Consider the following 25,552-nt stretch of genomic DNA (forward strand, 5'->3'; position numbering starts at 1 on the left):
AAGACAGAAATCTCTTAATTTCCCTTGAAAATCTACTCTACATTCTAACAGTTACTATCTGAAAATACAGTCCTTTGTGTGACAATTCAAGACTCCTTTTTCTCTGTGATGATTAAAATCAACTGGTCACCATTTTAAATGTGACTTTTTATATTCTCAAAGGCAACTATTAAAAGTTGTTTAGACCTTCTGCAGAAGAAACACTTTTGGTTATTGTTAGTAATAATAGCTAACGTTATTGAATGAAGCAGTAGTGTCTCTACATACGCTATCTCACGTGTAACATATGACCGCAGTGAGAGGTAGGAACTATCTTCATTTTCCAGACTAAGCTGAGCCAGAGAAGGAAATGTTGATTTCAGTCAAGGAGCATGGAACCACAAAGTCTTATCCTTTTCCGTCACCAACAGTTACTCTTAGTTTTTTCATAAACTTTTAATAGTTTAACCCTTTATTTCTCTCCATCTATCTTCTTATCTTCACTACAGATATAGCCAAAGGCTTTTAATTTGTATAATTCAGAATTAGGTACAGAAGATGAAAACTGATCCAGGTGTTATGCTGGATCCTTTCAGATATATTATCATTAATTTTCTAAGCAGCCCTTTGTGGTAGCTAGTAATTTGGCTGTTTTATAGACAAGGGCAGAAATTAAGTTGTAAATTATGTACAATATACCAAGACACTGGGGCCTGGATAAATTCTAGAAGGATATTATAATCTCTCCAAATTAATAGCAGTCTATTGATAACTACTTTCCAGATGTGGCACCCTAAGTAAATTAATACCAATCTCTTATTTGTACATCTGTGCCTTATGGAATAGGAACATTTTAGTAAATTTGGCTCTAAGACAGGCTTTTGAAGGGCCAACTTCTTATTTCACTGTATCATTATTGAAAAGAAAAAAATTCAACAGCGTGAACACACACAAACACAAAGCAGACCCTAAACTGTACCCTAAAATAGGACTGTTTTTCTTCCGCGTGGCTCAAAGAAAGCATACAGTTGCGCAGTCGCTGTGACAGCCTCTCCAGTGGACAGGAGGGTTTCCATGCCTCGGGGTCTCCTGGCTCTGCTCTCACATTTCTGTTTTCCTCCTTAAGCTTTTGTCTGTTTATCAGCAGTGCCTAGTACCCAGATAATGATATTTACCTACTCTGTCAGTACATGCTTAATGTTACTGAATCTATTCCAGCCTAAACATTTGTGAAGCTCCCGTTATCAGGCATTACCGTTCTTCAATTCTGTCATTATAATTTTGTGTGTTGAGGTCACACATAAAAAAGGAACAACCTAGTACTTTTTTGATCCCTACCAATTCTGAGTAGATTTTCCTCTTGGCTTAGAAACCCCTTAACTTTCATTTAATGTCTCAGAATGTAAGCCATCAAAACCCATAGATGTGAATGTTTTAAAGCCACTTAAACAATCTTTTATAAGGTCTTTTTCATTTTTATTACCTTTCCTCCCTTTTCCCTTTCTTTTCTTTCTTTCCAGGCACGTCATAGGCTCCCAAAAGGTGCCCGGTGCTAAGGATGCAGATAGGACTCAGGAGCTCACAGCTGTTCCTTCATACTGAACAATGCTGTGTAGCCCAGTGTACGTTTATGTCGTGGTGGTGAATTTGAAGTTACAAACGTGTAGTATACAGCATTAAATAGCTACTTTTTCTGCAACAACTCTTAAGTGTGTTTCCCACCTAGCTATGAAGAGGCAATATTTTTTATTCGGTTCTCTTATTCCTTACTATAAAATTAAAATGAGCACAACAAGAAGTTATAATAATATCAACTAAGATAAAAGGAAAAGCCAAAGTTCCCCAAACTCTCTCCTACTAGTACCAGGAAAGTTTATGCACACGCAAATATTTTTTTCTACTCAACTGGTTTTATACCATGCAGAGTTTGTATGTCTTGCCTTAAAAAATTTTTTTTTATATAGTTTGGAGTCCTTTCATAGCAACACAGAAATATCCACAGAACTCAGAGCTGTACTGTATTTCTTTGTACAAATGCAAAAGAATTTTATTTAGCTCGTAGATATTTTGGTTGTTTCTAATATTTTATTTAACCTGTGTATATTTAAGTTTTGTGTGTATGTACCTATGTAGCTATATAGACATATATATGTATATATATAGGTATATATAAGTATATATATCAGTATATATATTGCTGCAATATACATCTTTTTGCTTATAATTTTATATATTGGTAATACATTTTGTATATTGGTAAGAATAACTTTCTAGAAATGGGCTTAATTAAAGAATATATGCATTTACAATTTTATAGCTGCTGCCAAGTTGCGCCACAAACGGATTGTAACAGTTTATGTTTCTGTGGACAGCATTTGAAAAAAACTTAAAAAAAAATTTTTTTTTATTTTGCTTTAACTTTTCAGGCTTAATCTAGAAATTTTTTATTCATTTGTAAAATATTGCTTTGTAAAAGCATAGCCCCTTTTTTTTCAAGAAACTTAAAATCTGTTTGGAGAAAAATAAGAGCAGTTTAAAGCAGTCTAACACTATAAGAATTCCCAGTGAGAGTTGAGTTTGGCCTAGAAGTAACTTAGAGGTATTGCAAGTGTTAGACTGTTAGGTCCTAAACTTAATTTGGTAATTCCTCTTAACCCAACATGTTCCCATTATTTGAAATTCGTAGTTTCTTCTGTGTTGAGATTTTTGTTTAGTCAGGCTGATAGTCCACCTTTTTCGAGAACTTATAGGGAAGGATATGAATGTAGAAATGGAATCCACTTTGAACTAGACTTCTTAGAACTAGTCTGAACTGCTGTTAATTTCTACAACTGGGGAGGAGAGAGGAGCTGAGGAGGGGGTAGCGTGTGGGAAGAAGACGGAATAGTTTCATCTCTCAGCCTGTTATTCTCTTTTGTGACAGTCCGACTGATAGAACGTAGTGGTAGGAGACAGGCTCAGCATTCCTGACTCCCAGCCCCCAAGTCAGTGGGGGTTATATATTGTTCTCATCCTCATGCACTTCCTACTACGGCATTTGATCTGAGCCGAAAGGCTGAGAAGCGATACTTCCTACTATTGGACAATACAAATGGAAACTCCTTCTCTCTTTTCAGGTGAAACCAGTGGGAACGAAAGTGATGCTGAGTATCTGCCAAAGAGTGAGTGAGTCAATGGGCTGCTCCCTTCTTTTGATGATCATGGTTCTAGGTGGAGTGGCACCTGCTTGTGTGATTAAGCACGTTTTCCCCAAATGAAGTTTCCTTTTGTAGGTTATTTCTTCATTATAAGAATGCGTTGAGGTTTGGGGAGCTAAGCACACTGTCAGATGTTTGACAGCATTAAAAATCTCCCATGATGGAGTGAGACAGACCTGTATGGTTCTTCAGATGGAATGTTCTTAGGGGAGTGGCAGGGCTGCGTGTTCAGACAATGTGTAGAAATTTCCCAGCAGCCAAAACAGGGGATGTGTGAATCATCCTCTGAGACAAATACTTGGCATTAAATCTGATTTTTCTTAGTCACTTGAGTGTAATTAAGTAAGTTTGATATCTCTGACATTGAGACAAAAAACATTGATTTATTTCTTATTCACAGGCATTTATATTCCAAATTATTATGCAATTTACTTTCTGTTAAAAGGTAAAATATACCTTGCATTTTTGGCTATATTTGTTCAGCTGCTTCATGGTGCTTGATAGCCTTCATCTAATGGGTTTTCACAGAAAATTGCTTAATTCCTGTTTAACTGACTGGCATCCGAGGCATGGAAAAAGCAGGAGACATGAATAATCAAAGCTGAGCGCAGGGCAGGTCCCCGTCTGATACTCGGATCTTATGATTAGCAGTCGCTGCTGCCTCCACTGGCCTCAGTTGCTTCAGGTGTTTGATTCTGCACTTGCCTCAAGGTGAAACTTAAGGCAGCATCAGGTTCAGCCTGGATGTGTACAGATGACTAATTTAGTGCTGTTGCTCCTGAGAAACAGGACCTAAAATTTTCTTGAGCTGAGCCCTTTGTGATAAGTAAAACTTGAGAGCACTAAATTTAGAGCACTAAATGTGCTGGGTAATTCTGGGAGCCACTCCTCGTTGTAGTTTTGGTCCATAGCGTAACTCTTCTGGGAGCAGAATGCATCATATTTCCCCAAAAAAACAAAACAGTCAGAGGATGAGTCTTTCCCTCATTGGTGCAGAATGACACATAGGTGGTTCTCTGGGCCACTGGACTATTTGTTCTGCAAGTACTACATTTCCCCTAGTGGAGATGACGCCAGATTGTTCAGAACTGGAAATAAATGAGAATAAAGGATCAATGCTATCCAGTTTTGAGTAGCATTGCTTGTACTGTTTAAATAGTATGCTTCCATAATTTTATTCTTGAGAAATAGTCTGCTAGCGGATGTCTTCTCTACTTCAGTTTTTTCCTCTTGCATTTAGTTAGCATCATTTATTGCTGTAAGCACATGTCCATTATTAGAAATACATGCCAAGGAAAGAGAGGAAAAGGAAAATTTCTTTCATGGGAGGATAGTTTATGTTTTAATTTTATCAAACTCGTCCCGTTATGTCCTCACCCTCTGGAGGCCTCAATTCTTTTATTAGATCTTCTGCCCTACCCCCATGATTTTGTGATCCCAACAGTGACAGCTTTTGTCAGGCCGTGTGTCCTGGTGTTATGCCACAAAAGATGGCATAGCGTATATGTTGGGACATAGTATTGGTTAGGACAAAGAACATCAGTCCCAATACAGGGCCCCCAGGTGCTTATAAGACTCTGCACTTGACCCTCAAGCGTGTCCTAACCTAACAGGTATGTCTGAATGGCAGACATTGCTTAGTCAACAGTCATTCAGCAGCAGCTGAGAGATTAGTTCCATTGGGTTGCGACCGGTGGGTGCTAGAGGAATACTGGTGCTTCCAAAGAAGAACAAGGCTCCGTGATGTCGTTGCAGATCGCCACAAGCGCATAGCACAACTGCAGCAGCCTTCCAAGAGGAACCCCCACTACCAGACCTTAGAGCGCGATCTCATTGAATTGCAGGAGCAGCAGCTGTTTGAACTTTTTGTGGTGGTGTCTCTACAGAAGAAGCCATCAGAAATAAGCTACATTCCCCAGGTCATACAGCAGTTCCCTAGCAAGGTAGGTGCAAGCAGGCCAGGAGGCATTCAGGAATGTTCCTGTGTCTCTGTGTACATTTGTTTGCTCTCTTCTTGTTTATTGTTGTCTCAGCCAGCTTTTAGTAATTCTGTCCTTGTAGGATCTGGTAGACCACTCTTGTGACATCTTTTCTGTGTGTGTGACTAAGACAGAAAAAGACAGAGAGAGAGAGAGAGACAAATAGGGGTAGACAGACAGGAAGGGAGAGAGAGATGAGAAGCATCAATTCTTCATTGTGGCACTCTAGTCGTCCATTAATTGCTTTCTCATATGTGCATTGACCAGGGGGCTATAGCAGAGCGAGTGACCCCTTGCTCAAGCCAGTGACCTTGTGCTCAAGCCAGCAACCTTAGGCTTCAAGCCAACAACCTTTGGGCTCAAGCCAGCAACCACAGAGTCATGTCTATGATCCCACGCTCAACTTGGTGAGCCCGCACTCAAGCCGGTGACCTCAGGGTTTCGAACCTGGGTCCTCTGCATCCCAGTCTGCACTCCATCCACTGCGCTGCCGCCTGGTCAGGCTCTCATGACATCTTATGTCAGGCATGAGCTGCAGCCAAGGAGGAAAAAGCTCATTATCCAAGTTTGTTCTTCATTTTTTTGCTCTGCTGTTTACTAAGTGACTTTCAGCAAGTTACAAAGTCTCAATTTCCTCATCTTCAATGAGGGGAATAATAAATGAGGCAGCACAAGATAGCAATTTAAAGCAGCTGTCAGCATTTGCCTCCTATTAGCTCTTTGACTTTGGGCAGTTATCTGCTCTGTGCCTTGGACTCTTCATTAGTAAAATGGCGGTAATCATAAACAGTGTCTGACCCTCTGAGTGGAGTGAGGACTACCTGAGCTGTATAAGACCTTGAGAACAGTGTCTGAAGTGTCGTGAGCGCTATATCATGTTAGCCATGATTAGTGACATAATGTATGTAAAGCGCAGGTCCTGGCACATAGTAAGCACTTGATACATGGTAGCTATTATTAACAATACTATTTGGTTTGCTCTGCCTTTTTCAAAACATGATTCCTTCATTTCATCAAGTATTTTTTTTTTTTTACAGAGACAGAGAGAGAGTCAGAGAGAGGGATAGACAGGGACAGAGAGAGATGAGAATCATTAGTTTTTCATTGCGTGTTGCAATACCTCAGTTGTTCTTTGATTGCTCCCTCACACGTGCCTTGACTGCGAGCCTACAGCAGACCAAGAAACCCCTTGCTCGAGCCAGTGACCTTGGGCTCAAGCTGGCGAGCTTGGGGTCTCGAACCTGGGTCCTCTGCATCCCATTCCGACGCTCTATCCACTGCACCACCGCCTGGTCAGGCTCATCAAGTATTTCTTAAATACCTGCTGTTTCCCAGTGCTGTTAGGTGCTAGGAATACAAATGGAAAAGACCTTCTTGGTCCTTGCCCTCACAGAGCCTACTTATAACGTGGACCCCAGATGTGGCTCTGAGCTTTGTAGCAACAACCACAAAAAGAGAAGCGTGACCATTACATCAGGGCTTGCAAACTGCTGCCCTCTGAGCAAATTGAGCCTACAGACATTTCTTTAAATTTGTGGTGTTTTGGGGGTTTTTTTCTTTTTTTTTCTTCTTTGTATTTTTCTGAAGCTGGAAACAGGGAGAGACAGACAGACTCCCATCTACCCGGCACGCCCACCAGGGAGCGACGCTCTGCCCACCAGGGGGCGATGCTCTGCCCATCCGGGGCATCGCTCTGTTGCGACCAGAGCCACTCTAGCACCTGAGGCAGAGGGCAAGGAGCCATCCCCAGTGCCCAGGCCATCTTTGCTCCAATGGAGCCTTGGCTGCGGGAGGGGAAGAGAGAGACAGAGAGGAAGGAGAGGGGGAGGGGTGGAGAAGCAGATGGGCGCTTCTCCTGTGTGCCCTGGCTGGGAATTGAACCCGGGACTCCTGCACGCCAGGCCGATGCTCTACCACTGAACCAAACGGCCAGGGCCAAATTTGTGGTGTTTTTATAAAAATAACAATAAGTTATTTGTTGCCAGTGTTTAAAAATACAATGTCACATAAAAATCTGTATTTCTGCTTCTTCCTGAGAAACCGGAACGCCTACCAACACTCAGCCTGCGTTCCTAAGTGGCAGGAATTGGCTGGAGCTGGTAAGGCGGGACTGGCTTCACGGGTATGTGACCAGCACAGTGACACACGCCCCTCACTCAAAAGGGCCCTGTGGGCCCTGGCCGGTTGGCTCAGCGGTAGAGCGTCGGCCTAGCGTGCGGAGGACCCGGGTTCGATTCCCGGCCAGGGCACACAGGAGAAGCGCCCATTTGCTTCTCCACCCCTCTGCCGCGCTTTCCTCTCTGTCTCTCTCTTCCCCTCCCGCAGCCAAGGCTCCATTGGAGCAAAGATGGCCCGGGCGCTGAGGATGGCTCCTCGGCCTCTGCCCCAGGCGCTAGAGTGGCTCTGGTCGCAATATGGCGACGCCCAGGATGGGCAGAGCATCGCCCCCTGGTGGGCAGAGCGCCGCCCCATGGTGGGCGTGCCGGGTGGATCCCGGTCGGGCGCATGCGGGAGTCTGTCTGACTGTCTCTCCCTGTTTCCAGCTTCAGAAAAATGAAAAAAAAAAAAAAAAAAAAAAAAAGGGCCCTGTGCTGGGAGGCAGTGCTCTGCCGGTACCACTGCAATTCTTGATCATTTTGTCTTTGTATTTGTTTTGCAAGTGAGGTCTGATGTGACAAGGAAGCACATGCCTAGGTCTTAAATCCTTGGTTCATGCGTGGTCTCACCTCCTGCTGCCTCCCTGGATGGTTCTCCACTTGTCCTCTCCCCTGCCCTCTGGTTCCTGGGCCCTGTCTGATGCCCTCCCCCATCCCTACTCGGTGACTGCTGCCCCCTGTCCCTGGCAGGGGCTTGGGCATAAGACATGGAGAAGGTCGGGGCCAGGTAAGCGTTGTCCCACAGCCTCCCTAGGCAGCACACAGCGAGACCCTCCTTGCCCTGGGCTGCCAGTGTCACTCGTGTTCAGTGGGTGCCTCGGGGGGACAGGAGTTTCCATCACCCCAATCCGCATATCAAGCACATCCCCATGTGGAGGCTGCTACCCCTTGGGGTGGCCCAGCTGCTGTGGGTGGAGCAGTGGGCCCGTGAGAAGGGGAGCTGCCTGGCCTAGTTTCCTCACCTCCAGTCGGTACACAGTTTCAGCTCTGCATCTGGAAACCCAGAAGCTGGTGGGCTGCTTGTGCACCAGATCATGGGCCAGGACCCTGGGCACCTGTGAGGTTTGTGAGGGTCTGAACTTGACCCAGGATTCTTGTGCCTGAGGGAACATGACATTAAATAGCAAATAAAAAGCCCATTAAAGAGTGAAAGACCACAGAAGAAAAAGTTCTGTATTTTACTTTATATGTAATTTTTCCTGCTTTTTGAACAGGGGCCTGCAGTTCTTGCACTGTGTTCTGCAGATTATATGGCTGGCACTGATGAGGAGAGAGCCCTTTAAATAGGGGTGTTTACTCACTATCCAGCTTACTTGGAACACTTCTCTCATTTAAGTTCTTGCTCAGCCCATTAGAACTTTGGGTGTATAACCCTTTTCTGTTTCACTAGAAAAGCTAGGGAAGAACAACTGTACTGGAATCTAGGAGATGTTACCTGTATGGGTTCTCATTTTTAAAAATCTTCAATAACATCCTATTATAAATAAATCAGTAAGTTTAATTTTAATTTTTTTTATTTTTCTGAAGTGAAAAATGGGACGGCAGAGAGACAGACGCCCACATGTGCCCAACTGGGATCCACCCGGCATGCCCACCGGGGGGCAACGCTCTGCCCATCTGGGACATTGCTCCGTTACAACTGGAGCCATTCTAGCTCCTGAGGCAGAGGCTATGGAGCCATCCTCAGCACCCGGGCCAGCTTTGCTCCAATGGAACCTTGGCTGCAGGAAGGGGAGAGAAAGAGAGAAAGGAGAGGGGGAAGAGTGGAGAAGCAGATGGGTGCTTCTTCTTTGTGCCCTAGCTGGAATCAAACCTGGGACTTCCACATGCCAGGCCGATGCTCTACTGCTGAGCCGGCCAGGACAAGTTCAATTTTTTTATAAAGTTCTTCCATGTAGTCTGAGAGGATGGTAGTAACATATTGCCAATAGAGTCTGAGAAATATAATCTAAATAGTCTTAAAGAATCAAATTTTCTATAAAAAGGAGCTTTAATATTTGCCCCCTATTTTTAATCAGTCTTATATTTGCAGAGAGAAATCTTGAGATTGAACTTGTTTTCAACACAGCCTGAATTAAATGGTCTCAGAACCAGATAAGGATCCAGTTGACTCTGGCAGTGACTCAGGAGTGTGTCTCTGAGCAAGTTACTAGCATCTTTGTGCATCAGGCCTAAGTTAGGGAGAGGATCAAGCCCCTCTTGATCCTATTGTGGGAAACCTTGAATGAAGATGATTGTGAATCAGTTAACAATATAAAAACAATATCATGTGGTACCACTAAAACTGTATCACAGTGCTTTTCTTTTTCTTACGAATATCCAGCTGATAGGCGGTGGCACAGTGGATAGAGCATTGACCTGGGATGCTGAAGACCCAGGTTCAAAACCCTAAGGTCTCTGGCTTGAGCGCAAGGTCTCTACCTTGAGCACAGGATCTTCAGCATGATTCCAGGGTCACTGGCTTGAGCCGAAGGTCACTGGCTTGAACAAGGGGTCATTGGCTCAGCTTCAGCCCCCTGGTCGAGGCACATATGAGAAGGCAATCAGTGAACAACTAAGGTGCCACAACTACGGTTGATGCTTCTCATCTCTCTCTCTCTTTCTCTCCCTTCCTGTCTCTTTGTCTTCTCTCTCTCTCAAAAAAAAGCAACAAATGGTGCTTCTCATCTCTCTCCCTTCCTGTCTGTGTGTCTCTGTCTCTCTCTCTCTCTGTCTCTGTCAAAAAAGAAAATGAAAAAGAACTTAATATCCATGTGACCCAGAATAGCTGCATGTTTTGCTTTAGATATGAAAGGATAGAGCATTTGTATTAGTTACATGAAGGCAATATGGTAATTATACTTATTATCTGCTTGTTTTTATAGTAAAATTTTCAATGTCTTTGGTTTAACTAAATTCACACTGTCCTTTAAGGACAATACCAGACTTTCACAAAAGGGTCTTTCATGTTAAAGTTTTGCAGGAAATTCCAAGCTAGTGATTAGGTAGCAAAAATTACATGCTTAGAGAAATGATTATATATTGGGTGGATTTAAAATTTTTCTTTTCTGAATAACATTCATTTGCCTTTCAAAACATCTCTGCGTATTGATCAGAGAGTGTCTAGAACTGACTAGGTTTTTGCTATCAGCATATTATAGAATAGAATTCTGTTTTCTGTTTATTTTGTTCTATTTTCAGTTATAGAAAATAACAAAATAGAAATAGTTATAGTTATAACAAAATAGAAATTTTGTTCTATTTATAGTTATATTATCTCTCTTATATCAGATTATAGGATCTCCATACCATTTCTATGTAAAAATAGGATTTTTTTATTCTCAGTAACTTTGTTCTCAGTGCTTCTTCAGTGATTATCAGTCTTGGCCTTCCTGTTTTGTGAATCAGCTCAAAACTGTGCTGAGAATGACCACTTAGGCTTATGAAAGCCCTTTTTTCCCAAGACCACACTGAGTTCTTTATATCTATTCTCCACTGACACAGAATATCAATCACCTGCACTGTTATCTTTTTCAGGGTGATCATGGCTTTAAGCAAGCCAAAGATACTGAAGAGAGGCTCAAAGTTATCCCCAAGTTTTGTTTTCCTGATTCGAAGGACTGGGCTCCAACCTCAGAACTCAAGAGGTAAATAGTCTACTTTTTCTGATTTCTGTTTGTTGGGACCACAGAAGTAGAATCAGAATGCTTGAGAGGTGGGGAGAACTGGCAGTCAGGCTGTGTGGACACTGGCAGGTCAAGGATGCAGAAGTAGAAAGGAGGAAACAGAATGAGAGCATTTCCTCCACAGGACTCAAAAAAAGGAAAACACAGACTGATTTCAATGTCAAAGGGAAAACAAGTTTGAGAGTCTCTCCGTTTTGCCAATTCTGCAGTAAAAAAGGTTCTTCTTCACATTTGAGCAGAAATGCCACCAAGTGGATAAAAAGGGGGGGAAACGACTAGACTGTAGGGACTCAGAAACAGGTAAAACAGAGCAATGGCTGCATCTTATTTCTCCTTCAAGTTGATAGAAGAAGCCACAGCCCACACTGTGCGCCCGGTGGCTCCCGTTTCGAATGTATAGTATACCGAGAGTGGAAGTATCAAGAGTTTCTTCCTGGTCTCTAGAGAAAAATTCCATATTTAATTAATAAACCATCATTGTCTGTGAGTCCTGCTTGTAAAGTCGATTACTGCTCTGTTCAAAATTGTAATTATTGATGACATCAATTGGACTGAAAGGTGCGCTTCTGTGACCCGTGTCGCATGCTGGTGACCTGCAGGAAGACAGCCCTGCTGTTGCCTCAGTAGCCCTGCCCTGCTGCCTCCTGTGACCTCCAGACTAAGCCGCTGTCTCGCAACCAGTTTAGCTCGATTGCCACTCTCCTCCCAGCCATCGGTCCTGAAGCTTTTGTGCTGACAGTGGTGCTGCGAGCCACATAGGCTACTGCTCCGGGGCTGGCTTCTCCCCCCCCGAACGAGTTATGTGTGTTTATTCTAGAATATTCGGGAAATGCAGAGTAAATAAAAAGCAAAAATTAGAAATTACTGGCATTCTGCTTACTCAGAGACGATCACTGTAAATATTTTAGCATATTCCCTTCCAATCCTTAATTTTGATCATATGTGGACATAATGTATTGTTCAAATTTGGACTTTTTTGTGATGTCTTGGGCATCTTTAGGTCTGTTTTTCATACATTATCTTCATAAACTCTCTATGCATATCTTGTTGCCTGTATTCCTAGTGAGGATAGATGATTTTCCCATTAACTTTTTATTTTTTATTTTTTTAGTGAGAGAGGGACAGACAGGGGCAGACAGACAGGAAAGGAGAGAGATGAGAAGCATCAATTTTTCATTGCAGCACATTACTTCATTGCTTTCTCATATGTACCTTGACCAGGGGCTACAGCAGAGCAAGTAACCCCTTACTCAAGCCAGCGACCATGGGGTCATTCATGTCTAGGATCCCATGCTCAAGCTAGTGAGCCTGCGCTCAAGCCTGATGAGCCTGAGCTCAAGCCGGCGACCTCAGGGTTTTGAACCTAGTTCCTCTGTGTTCCAGTCCGATGCTTTAGCCACTGCATCACCACCAGCTGGGTCTGATATGTTTGACTAGCTTGGACATTCCACAATAGGAAAATAGTCTTGACAAATAGCTAGATGGTAAACACAAGAAGGCAACTGCCTCTATAACTCACCCTATAGCTACTCTCTTGCTCCAGTGCAAGATAAGACAGTCTCAAGGCCGGGACTCTCCAGAGTAGTGTGACTTGCAATAAATGCGATATTAATGCCTCCTCTTACATCACAAAGTGACTGCTGTTAGACTAATTTTCAATTGTTTGTTCCCTGAGGAATGTCATAAGCACTTGTTTGGATCTCAAACTAGTTCCTGGTTGTTGTTTTTTTTCAGTGAAACTTTCTCCTTTGTCTTAACTGGTGAAGATGGGAGCCGGTGGTTTGGTTACTGTAAGAAGCTTTTGGTAAGTTCTAAACTTGAGCTACAGGCTGGGTTGGTGAAGAAACAATCGAGTCACACCAGGAACTTCAGAAACACTATCTCCAGATGAGTTTTAGGGCAACTCAATGATCCCTGTATTAAAGAAGCTATGTGAGATTTCAGAAGTAAGAACAAGGTTGGCGTTAGTCACAGAGTACTCCAGAATGAAAGGGTACAGATTTATTTTGTTTGTTTATGATACAGAAAGAAACCGCTGGCATAGTCAGTCTGGGTCCATTAGAGGAACGGAGTACCATGAGCCAATCAAGGGAGCTCTGAGTTACATTTTCTTGTTTAAATGCCTCCACTGAACCTGGAATAGTTTTGCTATTATTTTTTACCATTTTTTCATCTTTCAGTGTTCATTGAGAATGAGAACCTTGATTTCTACGCAGTATTAAAGAATATTAAGAGAGTATTAATAGTCCAAATTAGTAAAAGGTGGTGCAGCTTAATTTTTGCTTTATTGAGTTTTTTTCTTTTAGCCAGAAGGCAAAGGAAAGCGACTCCCTGAGGTCTACTGCATGGTCAGTCGCCTGGGCTGTTTCAACCTTTTTTCAAAGGTGAGTGCAGAATAGTTCTTAGGAAAAGTGGTGTTTGTTCTGAGCTCTGAGTAAAATGAGGTTTCTGATGATGTCACCAGGCAATGTTAAGGGGCATAGACTTTAATACTACTTTATGAAGGGTTCCCCACCAGTAGGTTAGAGCCACAGGTCAAAGGCTTAGGTTTAGCTCCCTCATCAGATACTGTTGCCATGTTACCCTCATTTGGTTTGCTAAACCCCCCAGCTTAACAGAGAACTCAGCCTGAAGCTTATCTTGCCTCATGTCTTTTCCGGACCCAGACCCCACCCTGCATGATGTCATCATCGGTGCCACCTTCTTTGCCCCTACCTTAGTGGTGAACTTAAAAGGGGCTCCCGTTCTTAAAATGAGTTGATTTATTTTAATAACTTTTCTTGGGGATAGAAAGAAAACCCCAAAAGACATGCTGGCTTTAATGAACTTTGTTTTAGTTGCTGAGGCTTATCTGTCTTAAAATCTATTGGTGTATTTTTAAATTTGTGGACCAAGTTTGGCAGTTTGTTAATAGGATTCTTTTATGTTTTTGTACTGGTTCCTAAGAAAGTAACGTATTTTGTGCTTGTAGATTTTGGATGAAGTGGAGAAGAGAAGAGAAATGTCTCCAGCCCTAGTTTACCCGTTCATGCGCAGTGTCATGGAAGCCCCTTTCCCAGCTCCTGGGCGCACCATCACGGTTAAGAGCTACCTCCCTGGGGCTGACGATGGGGTAAGTGAGCTCGTTTTGAAATATTCTGATAATTGCCAGAAAGCAGGCCTGACATAGGAGGCAGTTCCAGAAGCTTCAGGGCCTAGTTTTCCCTTGTCCACAAACTGTACAGAATGTTTAGTCCCACAAAACACTGGAGAAATAGCCACATTGAGCCCTTTCGTAATGATCATTTCAGTCATTAGGATAAATCGTGCTAAATGAAGATTATGCATAGCATTGTCAGGTGAGATAAAGGATTTTACTAGAAATTTACAAAATCACAAAAACAAAGTATTGGGTTTTAGGATTAGGGTAGGCAGCTTCACAGATTTTGTAGCAGACCCTTTTCCTTGAATTGAACCCGTGAAAGAACGACAGGATCCATCTGCATTGTCATTAGGATTGCAGCCGCTCCCCTGATTCAGATTCTTGCATTTCAGTCCATTGAACTCTGCCGCCCCCTGGATTCCCGACTGGAACATGTGGACTTTGACTGTCTCTTCAAGTGCCTGAGCGTGTGTCACCTCATCCGGGTCTGTGCCTCTCTCCTTTTGGAGCGAAGGGTAATCTTGGTTGCCAACAGCCTAAGGTGAGAAATGAGTAAAAAAGATGTCACTTCCTTCAGGTATTTTATGTTTTAACTATTTTAAAATTTGGGCATATGAAAGAACTGTACTATCTCAATCAATTAGCTCATGCTTTAGTGACATGGATAATTCCAAATGGTAAATAATCCAAAACCTATTTGCAGTAGGCTTTATCAGTGACTTTTTGGGGTTGCAATTAATTTACTTTTCTAGATGTATTTTGCTTAAGCTCTTAAAAATTGACATTGCTTTTCTAAATAAACACTAATTTTTAGTAATATAATTTGGAAGGAAGAGTTGGATTGAGATAAAAGATTTTCAGTAAATTAAGTTAAAATTTTAAATAAGGTGTTCAAGATTAATGAGTAGTCCCTGAACTGTTCATCTCTGATCACTAAATGGCATCGATTCGCAAATCTGTTAGCATAACAGCGAAGCGCGCTCCCTGGGGTGCTATGAGTGACGCCTTTTGCTCTCTCCCCTGGCTAGCACCCTGTCCAAATGTGGCCATGCCATTGTTGCCACGCTGTATCCATTCACCTGGCAGCACACCTACATCCCGGTCCTGCCCGCCTCTATGATCGACATCGTGTGCTCGCCTACCCCGTTCCTGATTGGAATCCTGTCTTGCTCCTTACCCCAGCTCCAGGACCTGCCCATTGAAGAGGTGAGACGGGAGAAGGAGTGCCTGTGGGAGAAGTCAGATGAAAACAAGTGACCTTTAAGAGTGGTGGAGTTCATTAATATTAATATATAATTATTAGTAATACATAGCATGATGTACTCTTTATTAAAGCAAGAAGTAGTCTATGATACACATGAATCTATAGTACATGTTATCTTATTTACATCGTGACCAGGGTCTCTTTCTTGTGTTATTTTGAAGGTCTTTTTTTTTTTAAGTCAAACACTAAAACTATGCTGGGTTAACTTAAAGAATTATTTCAGATATAACATACATATAGACGAGTGCCCAAAACAAAATGTACAGCTCAGTGAATTATCACTATGTTGCTTATGGAGCCAACACTGACTAGAACGGAAGGTGACAGCAGTGGAAATACTGCCACCCCTGGAACAGCCCCCTTCACGCACCCTTCTGGTCACTGTGCCCTTCCCCACCCCCCCACAGGAGGTAACCACTAGCTTGACTTTTGTGTGTGTACGTACTTGTTCTATACTTTATAGTTTTATATCCTAGGCATGTATCCCTAAACAATATAGTTCAGTTTTGCCTGATTGTAAGCTTGATATAAATAGCTTCATATAACTCTAGTATGTGTGTGTATGTGTGTGTGTGTGTGTCTATTATTTTTATTTTTGAATGACTTCTTTTTATCAACATTATAAGATTCATTCATGTTGATGAGTTTAACAGTAATTTGATCACTCTGTGAGTGTACCAGCATTTTCTTATCTATCCTAAGGTTGGATATTTGAGTTGTTTCCAGTTTGGGGTTATTATGAATAATACTGCTATAACTATTCTTATACATGACACTTGGTACATATTTATATGCAGTTCGATGGGTATATACTTGGAAATGGAGTTGCCTGGTGACAGGGTAGATGTATCTTCAATTTCAGTGGATAAGGTCCTACCGTTTTCTAAAGTAGCGGTGCCGAGCTGAACTCCCTCCAGCAGTGCAGGGGAGTTCCTACTGCTCCACATCCTCACCAGCAATACTTGTCATCACCAGTTTGTGTAATTTGGCCTCTCTGGTGGGTGTGGAGTGATATTCTCATCGTGGTTTAATTTGCATTCCTTGATTACTGTTGAGGGTGGGCATCTTTCTATATGTTTATTGGCTTATCATCTTGTATAAAATTCATTGTCTGTCTTTCTACTGAATTGTTCACCCTCATTGATTTGTAAGAGGCCTTTTTATATTTTAGATACCAACCCCTTTATGGTTTTCCTTTTCATTCTCCAAATTGGTGTTTTTTTATGTACAGAAGTTCTGAATTTTAATGTGGTAAGAATTATGAATCTTTTCCTTTATGGTTAGAGGCCTTTTTGTGTGTGAGCTACTGAAGTTTTTCTTTATATTAACTTCATGGAGATATTCTCCTACATTGTCTCCTAGAAGCTTGGGCAGCTTTATTACTGTGCCTTTAACTTTTGGGTCTGAATCCTGGGACTTGATCTTTTTATATATAATAGAAGGTAGGTATTGTTCCATTTTTTCTCATATGAATAGCTAACTCTCCTAATACCATTTATTGAAAGGACTTTCCCTCTCCATTACTCTGCTGGATTAATCTCCCCCGCCCCGGTTTTATTTATGTATAATTAAAATATAACATTGCATTAGTTTAAGGTGTACAACATAATGATTTGATACATGTATGTGAAATGATTACCATAACAAGTCTCATTAACGTTCACTACCTCACATAGTTACACATTTTTTTTCTTGTGATGAAAAAATTTTAAGTTCTACTCTCTCAGTAACTTTCAAGTATACAGTACAGTTTTGTTAACTATCCCCAGGATTTATTCATCTTACAATTGGAAGTTTGTATCTTTTGACTGACTTCACCTATTTTGCCTATCCGCCATTGCCTCAGTCTGTTCTCTGTATCTATGAGTTTGTTTTTCTTAGATTCTACATATAAGTGAGATCACACATTATTTGTATTTCTCTGCCTGGCTTATTTCATGTAGTATAATGCCCTTAAGGTCCATCTGTGTTGTCACAACTGGCAGGATTTTCTTTTTTTTGTGGCTGAATAATATTCCATTGTGTGTATGAGTAGATATATATAAAAAACATCTTGTTTATATATTCATCTGTCAGTGAACACTTAGGTTGTTTCCCTGTCTCAGCTATTGTGAATAATTATTCAGTGAACCCCAGAGCGCGTGTGTCTTTTCCAGTGATTTCATTTCCTCTGGATATATGCCCAAAGTGCAATTGCTGGATCAAACAATAGTTCTATTTGTAATTTTTTGAAGAACCTCTATGCTGTTTTCCATAGTGGTTGCTCCAATTTACATTCCCACCAACAGTACACAGGGCTCCCTTTTCTCCACAGCCTCACCATTTTTCTTTTGTCTTTTTTATAATAGCCCTTCTAATAGGTATGAAGTGATACCTCATTGTGGTTTGATTTGCTCTTCTCTGATGGTTAGTGGTATTGACCATTTTTTCAAGTACCTGTTGGCCATTTGTATATCTTCTTTGGAAAAACCTTTATTCAGTTTCTCCGCCCAATTGGGTTGTTTTTGTTTGGATGTGTGTGTGTTTGTTTTGCTGTTGAACTCTCTGAGTTCTTTATAAAGTTTGGATGTTGACCCCTTATCCAATATATGATTTGCAAATAATTTCTCCTACTTTCTAGATTTTCTTTTCATTTTATAATGATTTCCTTGCTGTGCAGAACACTTTTAGTCTGGTGTCATCCCCACTTGTTTATTTTTGCTTTTGTTGCCTTTGCTTTTGCTATTAAATTTTAAAAGTCATTGCCAAGACTTGGCCGAATAGCTCAGTTGGTTGGAGCATCATCCAATTTGCCACCGTTGAGAATTTGGTCTCCAGGCAGGGCACATACAAGAATCAACCAATGAGTGTGTACATAAGTGGAACAACAGATCAATTTTTCTATTTCTCTCTCCTGCTCTCTAAAGTCAATAAATAAATAAAAATTTTAAATCATTGCCTATATTGTGCTTGCTTCGGCAGCATATATAGTAAATTGTTGCCAATACTAATGTCGAGATGCTTGCTTCCTATGTTTTTTTCTAAGAGTTTTATGCTTTCAGGTCTTATATTCAAGACCTTAATCTATTTTTAGTTGATTTTGTGTATGCTGTAAGATAAGGGTGCAGGTTTTTGCTATTGTTTTTGTTTTTTTACATGCAGTTGTCCAATTTGCCCAACACCATTTATTGAAGAGACTATCCTTTACCCATTTGTATATTCTTGGCTCCTTTCTTGTAAATTAATTGACCGTGCATGAGTTTATTTCTGGACTCTATTCTGTTCCATTTATCATGTGTCCTTTTTATGCCAATACCATACTGCTTTGATTACTATATAGAGGAGTTTGAAATCAAGAAGTGAGATGCCTCCAGCTTTGTTCTTCTTTGTCAAGATTGCTTTGGCTATTTAGAATCTTTTGTGGTTTTATACGAATTTTAGGATTATTTGTTATAGTTCTGTAAAAATGCCATTGGAATTTTAATGAAGATTACATTGACTCTGTAGATTGCTTTGAGTAATGTGGACATTTTAACAATATTAATTCTTCCAATCCCTGAGCACAGAATATCTTTCCATTTATTTGTGTCTTGACTTTCTTTCATTAGTGTCTTACAGTTTTCTGTGTTCATATCTTTCACCTACTTGGTTAAATTTATTCTTAGGTATTTTCTTTTAGATGCAATTGAAAATGTGATTGTTTTCTTTTTTTTTTTTTTTTAATTTTTTTTTTTTAATTTATTCAATTTAGAGAGTAGAGGGAGAGACAGAGAGAGAGAGGAGAGACAGAGAGAGAGAAGGGGGGGGGAGGAGCTGGAAGCATCAACTGCCATATGTGCCTTGACCAGGCAAACCCAGGGTTTTGAACCGGCGACCTCAGCATTTCCAGGTCGATGCTTTATCCACTGCGCCACCACAGGTCAGGCGTGATTGTTTTCTTTAACTTCTTTTTCAAATAGTTTCTTAATGTGTAGAAACGCAACTGATTTTTGTATTCATCTTTTTTAAAACTTTATGATGGGAAATTTTGAACATATGTACAAATAAACAAAAGAACAAAATAAAGCCTGACTAGGCAGTGGCACAGTGGATAGAGCATTAGACTGGGACACAGAGGACCCAGGTTCAAAATCCCAAGGTTGCTGGCTTGCTCATGGCTCATCTGGTTTGAGCACAGCTCACCAGCTTGAACCCAGGGTCACTGGCTTGAGCAAGGGGTCACTTGGTCTGCTGTAGTCCCCCGGTCAAGGCACATATGAGAAAGCAATCAATGAAAAACAAAGGTGCCGCAACAAAGAATGGATGCTTCTCATCTCTTTCCCTTCCTGTCTGTCCCTATCTATCCCTCTCTGTGTCTCTGTCACACACACACACACAAAAAGAACAAAATAGCCCTGGCCGGTTGGCTCAGCGGTAGAGCGTCGGCCTGGCGTGCGGGGGACCCGGGTTCGATTCCCGGCCAGGGCACATAGGAGAAGCGCCCATTTGCTTCTCCACCCCCCCCTCCTTCCTCTCTGTCTCTCTCTTCCCCTCCCGCAGCCAAGGCTCCATTGGAGCAAAGATGGCCCAGGCGCTGGGGATGGCTCCTTGGCCTCTGCCCCAGGCGCTAGAGTGGCTCTGGTCGCGGCAGAGTGACGCCCCGGAGGGGCAGAGCATCGCCCACTGGAGGGCAGAGCGTTGCCCCTGGTGGGCGTGCCGGGTGGATCCCGGTCGGGCGCATGCGGGAGTCTGTCTGACTGTCTCTCCCCGTTTCCAGCTTCAGAAAAGAAAAAAAGAAAAAAAAAAAAAAAAGAACAAAATAAATCCAGTCACCCTAGTTCAAAAGTTATCAAATTATGGCTAATCTGTAAAACATAATGACATCTTTAACATAATCACAATACTATTACCACACCTAAAACTTTATAACAATTTCCTAATATCAACAAAATTTAATGCAAATATCTCCAATTATTTCATAAATTTATAATAGTTTATTTGTATCAGGTCCCAAATAAAGTCCACACATTGCATTTGGTGGGTATTTTTTTTAAGTCTCTTTTAATCTATAGGTGTGCCTGCCATTATTATTTTTTTTACTTACAATCTATTTGTTGGTGTGTTGGTGAGTTCAATTTTAAATGGTTATAATTTTAATTTTGTTTTAAACTGTTCCAGTTGCTTCAAAGAATCAGAATACTTTCTGATGTAGCAGTGCCCAACATGCTTCTTTGTGACTCTCTCTGGTTTAACTTGCCTGGCTCCTTTGTCCTGCAGGTGCTGATAGTCGATCTCTGTGCAGACAAGTTCTTACAGGAGGTGAGCGACAAAGGGGCTGATTACATAATATTTGGGGATAATTAGACAGAAAATATGTGAAAGTACTTAGGGAAGATGACTCAGGCAAGACTTTTAGTTCCTACACACACTTGACTTGACACTGTGGCTGAACATACAAGATTGACCTGAAAAATTTGGCTCAGGTTTAGCTGTGCATCCCAAAGAAGGAAGGAGGAAACAGATAAATGTCATTCTCCAAAGAGGCAACCCTCCCTTCAAATCCAGATGGGTTGACATATAAGCCTGTAATTTAATTAAATTTAACAAGCATTTAAAATTGATTGTTTTTAGTTATTCTGAAGCTAAATATGAGTAGGACATGGTTTGAGCCCTTAGGCCTTATAGTCTAACGGTGAGGAGGGGTGTAGACTTACACATAAAGTTTCAGAAATGATATAATAGAAATTTGTACAAGGTGTACAGTAGGGGCAAAATAGAAGTGATCATTTCTTCCGGGTAGTCAAGTGGAAGGGAGGGTTGGTAAAGCCTTCTCAGAGCAGCCCTCTGTGTACACACTGCATAAGGCTTGTAAGCCCTCAGAATGGGGTTGAAAGAATGTTTCCCAAGACTGTGTTTTTTCAAAATCACATAGCTCATCACATTTGAAACAATACTTGTTTAGGGATGATCTTTCTCACACAGCATGAGACATGCAGATGGGAGATATTTGGTAGAAAATGCCATAAAATTGTATGTTATTTATTTGTTTAATATAGTTAAGTTATATAAACTGTAAGTATTATGGATTCTGCTCGTCAGGAAGGAAGCTTCACACTGACTCTTCAGCCTGATATACTGTCACCGGTAGAATTTGGAGGACCTAGCTAGTGCATGTTTGAGACATTCTTTCTCAAGGCTTAATGAAAAAGTTTAATTTCTTCTCTTAAGGTATCTGATGAGGATGAAATTTTACCACCTAAACTCCAAGCTGCCCTGATACAGATTTTGGAAGAACGAAATGAAATTTTGGCTCAGGAACAGATTTTTTCACAAGGTATGTGACAGGTGTTCTGAGGATATACAGTCAAGGCAATAAATATTTACTGAATATAATATTTATGAATGTACTAGAGGATATACAAAGTGGTATGAGCCCTGGCCAGCTGGCTCAGCAGTAGAGCATTGGCCCAGCATATGGATGTCCCAGGTTTGATTCCCGGCCAGGGCACACAGGAGAAGCGTCCATCTGCTTCTCCACTCTTCCCCCTCTCCTTACTCTCTATCTTTTTCTTCCCCTCTCACAGCCAAGGCTCCATTGGAGCAACGTTGGCCTGAGCAACGAGGACAGCTCCATGGCCTCCACCTCAGGCGCTAGAATGGCTCCGGTTGCAGTGGAGCAACGCCCCAGATGGGCAGAGCATTGCCCCCTGGTGGGCTTGCTGGGTGGATCCTGGTTGGGCATGTGTGGGAGTCTGTCTGACTGACTCCCTGCTTCTAACTTTAGCAAAATACAAAAAGAAAAGTGGTATGAGATTGTGCTGGTGCCTTTAAAAGCTTATAATTAGCTTCCCTGCTGACCTCAGATGTGCCAGTTCCCCTTCTATTTCAGGACTTGTGCACTTGCTCATCCCATTTCTGGAATGCTGCTCCCCCAGATAGCCACGTGGCCCCTGCTCTTTCTTCCGTGCTCACGATCACTTTCCCAGTGAGACTTTCCCTGACTGGCCTGTCCTCTGGGATTGTAAATTCATGCAGCCGCTGGGGAAGAACTATACGGAGAGTCCTAGAAAAATTAAAAATAGAGCTGCCATACAATCCAGCAATCCCACTTCTGAGTATTTTTCCAAAAACACAAAAACAGCCTGACACGTGGTGGCGCAGCGAATAGAGGATCTCCCTGGAATGCTGAGGTCGCCAGGTTCGAAACTCTGGGCTTGCCCGTGCCCAGTCAAGGCATATATGAGAAGCAGTCAATGAACAACTAAAGTGAAGCAACTACGATCTCTCTCCCTCCCTCTTTAAAATCAGTAAATAAAATCTTTGAAAGAAAACAAAATACTAATTCAAAAAGGTATGTGCACTCCTGTGTTCACTGTAGCATTACTAGTAATAGGCCCGATATGAAAGCAGGCTAGATGTCCCTTCATACATAAATGGATAAAATGTGCATATCTGCAAAATGGAATATTACTCAGCAATAATACCATTGCCATTTACAACAACACAAATGGACCTGGACGGTATTATGCTAAGTGAGGTTAAGTCTGAGAACGACAAATACTGTATGATCTCACTTATAAGTGAATAAATAAAACAGAAACAAAGATATAGAGAACAAGCTAATGGTTGCCATGGGGAGGAGGTGGGGAGATAAAGTTAATTAACTAATTATAGAACACCTGGGAAATTCAGATTATTATAAAGGAGAAGTTTGAAAAATTATCTGTAAATAATATAACAAAGGCCCTGGCCAGTTGGCTCAGTGGTAGAGCGTTGGCCTGGAATGTGGAAGTCCTGGGTTCAATTCCCGGTCAGGGCACACAGGAGAAGCGCCCATCTGTTTCTCCACCCTTCCCCCTCTCCTTCCTCTCTGTTTCTCTCTTCCTCTCCCACAGCTAAGGCTCCACTGGAGCAGAGTTAGCCCTGGCGCTGTGGACAGCTTCATGACCTCTGCTTCAGGCACTAGAATGGCTCTGGCCGCAATGGAGCAACACTCCAGATGGGCAAAGCATCACCCCCTGGTGGGCATGCTGGGTGGATCTCAGTCAGGCACATGCGGCAGTCTGTTTGTCTCCCCGCTTCTAACTTTAGACCAAAAAAAAAGAGAGAGAGAGAAGACATATTGCAGTTATATAAGGTGTTATTTCTCTTCTGATTGGCCATAAATAATTGCAATATACCCTTCTTTCTAGATCAGTGCAAACTCTCCAGAAAGATATTGTAAAAAAAAAAAAGATTATATATATATCTCACAAAGATTAAAGGAAACTAAAAGGAGCAGCAAGTGAAGTAAAAGAAAAACGGGGAGAGTGTGTGTGAACAAAACCAGGAGCGTGATATTGTAGAAGCTGTGTGAAGAAAGCATTTCATTAAGGAAAGAACAGATGGTGTGTCTAATGCTGTGAAGAGGTCAAGTTAGGTGAAGACAGAACTGACCGGTGGATCTGACGATGGAAGTAGTAATTAGCTCATTTGGTTTTGGTACACAATAAACAGAGCAATGAAAAAATAGAGTGTGCACACGCATAGACTTAATTTGTATAAGCACCAGTGTTGTGTGTCAGTAGGAAAAGAATGAAGTATTCTGTAAACAATACTAGGGCAGTTGGGTTTCCATATGAAAAATAAATATGGAGCTATACCTCACATTATGCACAAATTAATTTCAATAAATTAAAGACTTAAATAGTAGGAGTAAAACAAAAAATGTTGAGGAAAGAATAAAAGAAAATATTCTATGTTTTGGGACAATAATGAATTTCTTAAATGTGGCACAAAGAGCACAAGCCATAAAGGAAAAGATTAATTTTCTTATGTTAAATTTAAAAAAATATATTTTTCACAAGGAACACCATGGAAAAGAAATGAAATTTTAAAAAAGCTACAAAGTAGGTGAAGATATTGTCAACAAATATAACTAACCAAGAACCTGACCTGTGGTGGTGCAGTGGGATAAAGCATTGACCTGGAACACTGAGGTCACCGGTTCAAAACCCTGGGCTTGCCTGGTCAAGGCACATATGGGAGTTGATGCTTCCTGCTCCTCCCCCTTCTCTTTCTCTCTCCCTTTTTCCCTCTCTCTCTCTCTCCTCTCTGAAAAAATAATTGAATAAAAAGTCTTTAAAATATATATATAACTAACCAAGGAGTAGAAGAGGAAACATGAAGGGCCAATAAATATATGAAAAGCTACATAAGATCATCAAAATCAGGAAAATGGAAATTAAAGCCATGTGAGATACTATTTTATAGCCACCATATTGGCAAAAATTAAAAAGTCTGATGATATTGAGTGTTGCTGAGAATGTATAAATGAGTTCAACTGCTTTGGAAAAACAATTTGGTATCATATTGTAAAGTTAAAAGTGTATATACACATCCTACAACCCAAGTTTGATTTTTAGACTTAAATACTAGGGAAACTTTTGCATATGGTAACTAGGAGACAAGTACGATCATTTTCATAGTGGTATTGTATGTGATAGCAAAAACTAAAAAATCCTCCCTGTTCATTGAGAATGTAAAATTGAAAAAGAATCTTAAACCACATATTAAATACCACAGTAAGTTGCTGAAGAATATAATGTTTTATATTATGTCCAAAGACACAAAACCTAACAGTACGTTGTTGGGTCACATATGTCTGTGGTGAAACTAATGTAAAGCAAGGGAATGATAAACACAAAATTCCAAACAACGGCCACCCTCTATTGGAGAGTAAGGGAAGAGCACCATTGAAAGGGTGTCACATGGGGAGCTTCAGAGATACATGTGACATCCTGTTTAAGCTTTGTCCTGTTCATGTCACATTAAAACAGAAACAAAGGCCCTAGCCCAGTAGTTCAGTTGGTTAGAACAAGGTTGGCAAGTTCTATCCCCGGTCAGGGCACAGACAAAAATCAACCAATGGATGCATGAATGGGTGGGACAACAAATTGATGTCTCTCTCTCTCTCTCTTTTTCTCTGTCCCCCTTCCTCTCCCTAAAATCAAATTTAAAAATATTTTTAAAAACAGAAACAAAGAATGGAAGACAAGTTATAGAAAAACATAAATTTTTAAAAAGGAATTAAACATAAGAAAGTAGGTACAGCAGGTATAAGCAACAACTCTTTCAAGAAACCTTAATGTAAACTGGCAGAAACGGGAGAGTAAGTGGCGAGGACCGGAGAGTGGGGCAGAAGTATTGATAACGGCAGTCACGGACCGTGGC

General features: G+C 41.3%; 1 protein-coding gene across 3 annotated transcripts in view; it reads left to right on the forward strand.

Moving 5' to 3' along the window:
* DENND2C (DENN domain containing 2C) overlaps positions 1 to 25,552 on the forward strand; it is a 78,950-nt gene that overhangs the window by 48,348 nt on the left and 5,050 nt on the right. For all 3 annotated transcript variants that reach the window (XM_066352831.1, XM_066352832.1, XM_066352833.1), the window contains 10 exons: positions 3,096 to 3,140; positions 4,932 to 5,119; positions 10,828 to 10,937; positions 12,711 to 12,780; positions 13,283 to 13,360; positions 13,948 to 14,088; positions 14,511 to 14,659; positions 15,147 to 15,324; positions 20,618 to 20,659; positions 21,569 to 21,674. In XM_066352831.1, the coding sequence (XP_066208928.1) occupies positions 3,096 to 3,140; positions 4,932 to 5,119; positions 10,828 to 10,937; positions 12,711 to 12,780; positions 13,283 to 13,360; positions 13,948 to 14,088; positions 14,511 to 14,659; positions 15,147 to 15,324; positions 20,618 to 20,659; positions 21,569 to 21,674 (1,107 nt within the window). The remainder of the gene's footprint in view (positions 1 to 3,095; positions 3,141 to 4,931; positions 5,120 to 10,827; positions 10,938 to 12,710; positions 12,781 to 13,282; positions 13,361 to 13,947; positions 14,089 to 14,510; positions 14,660 to 15,146; positions 15,325 to 20,617; positions 20,660 to 21,568; positions 21,675 to 25,552) is intronic.

This window comes from Saccopteryx leptura, chromosome 11, assembly GCF_036850995.1.
Source record: "Saccopteryx leptura isolate mSacLep1 chromosome 11, mSacLep1_pri_phased_curated, whole genome shotgun sequence".
Classification (NCBI taxonomy): Eukaryota; Metazoa; Chordata; class Mammalia; order Chiroptera; family Emballonuridae; genus Saccopteryx; species Saccopteryx leptura.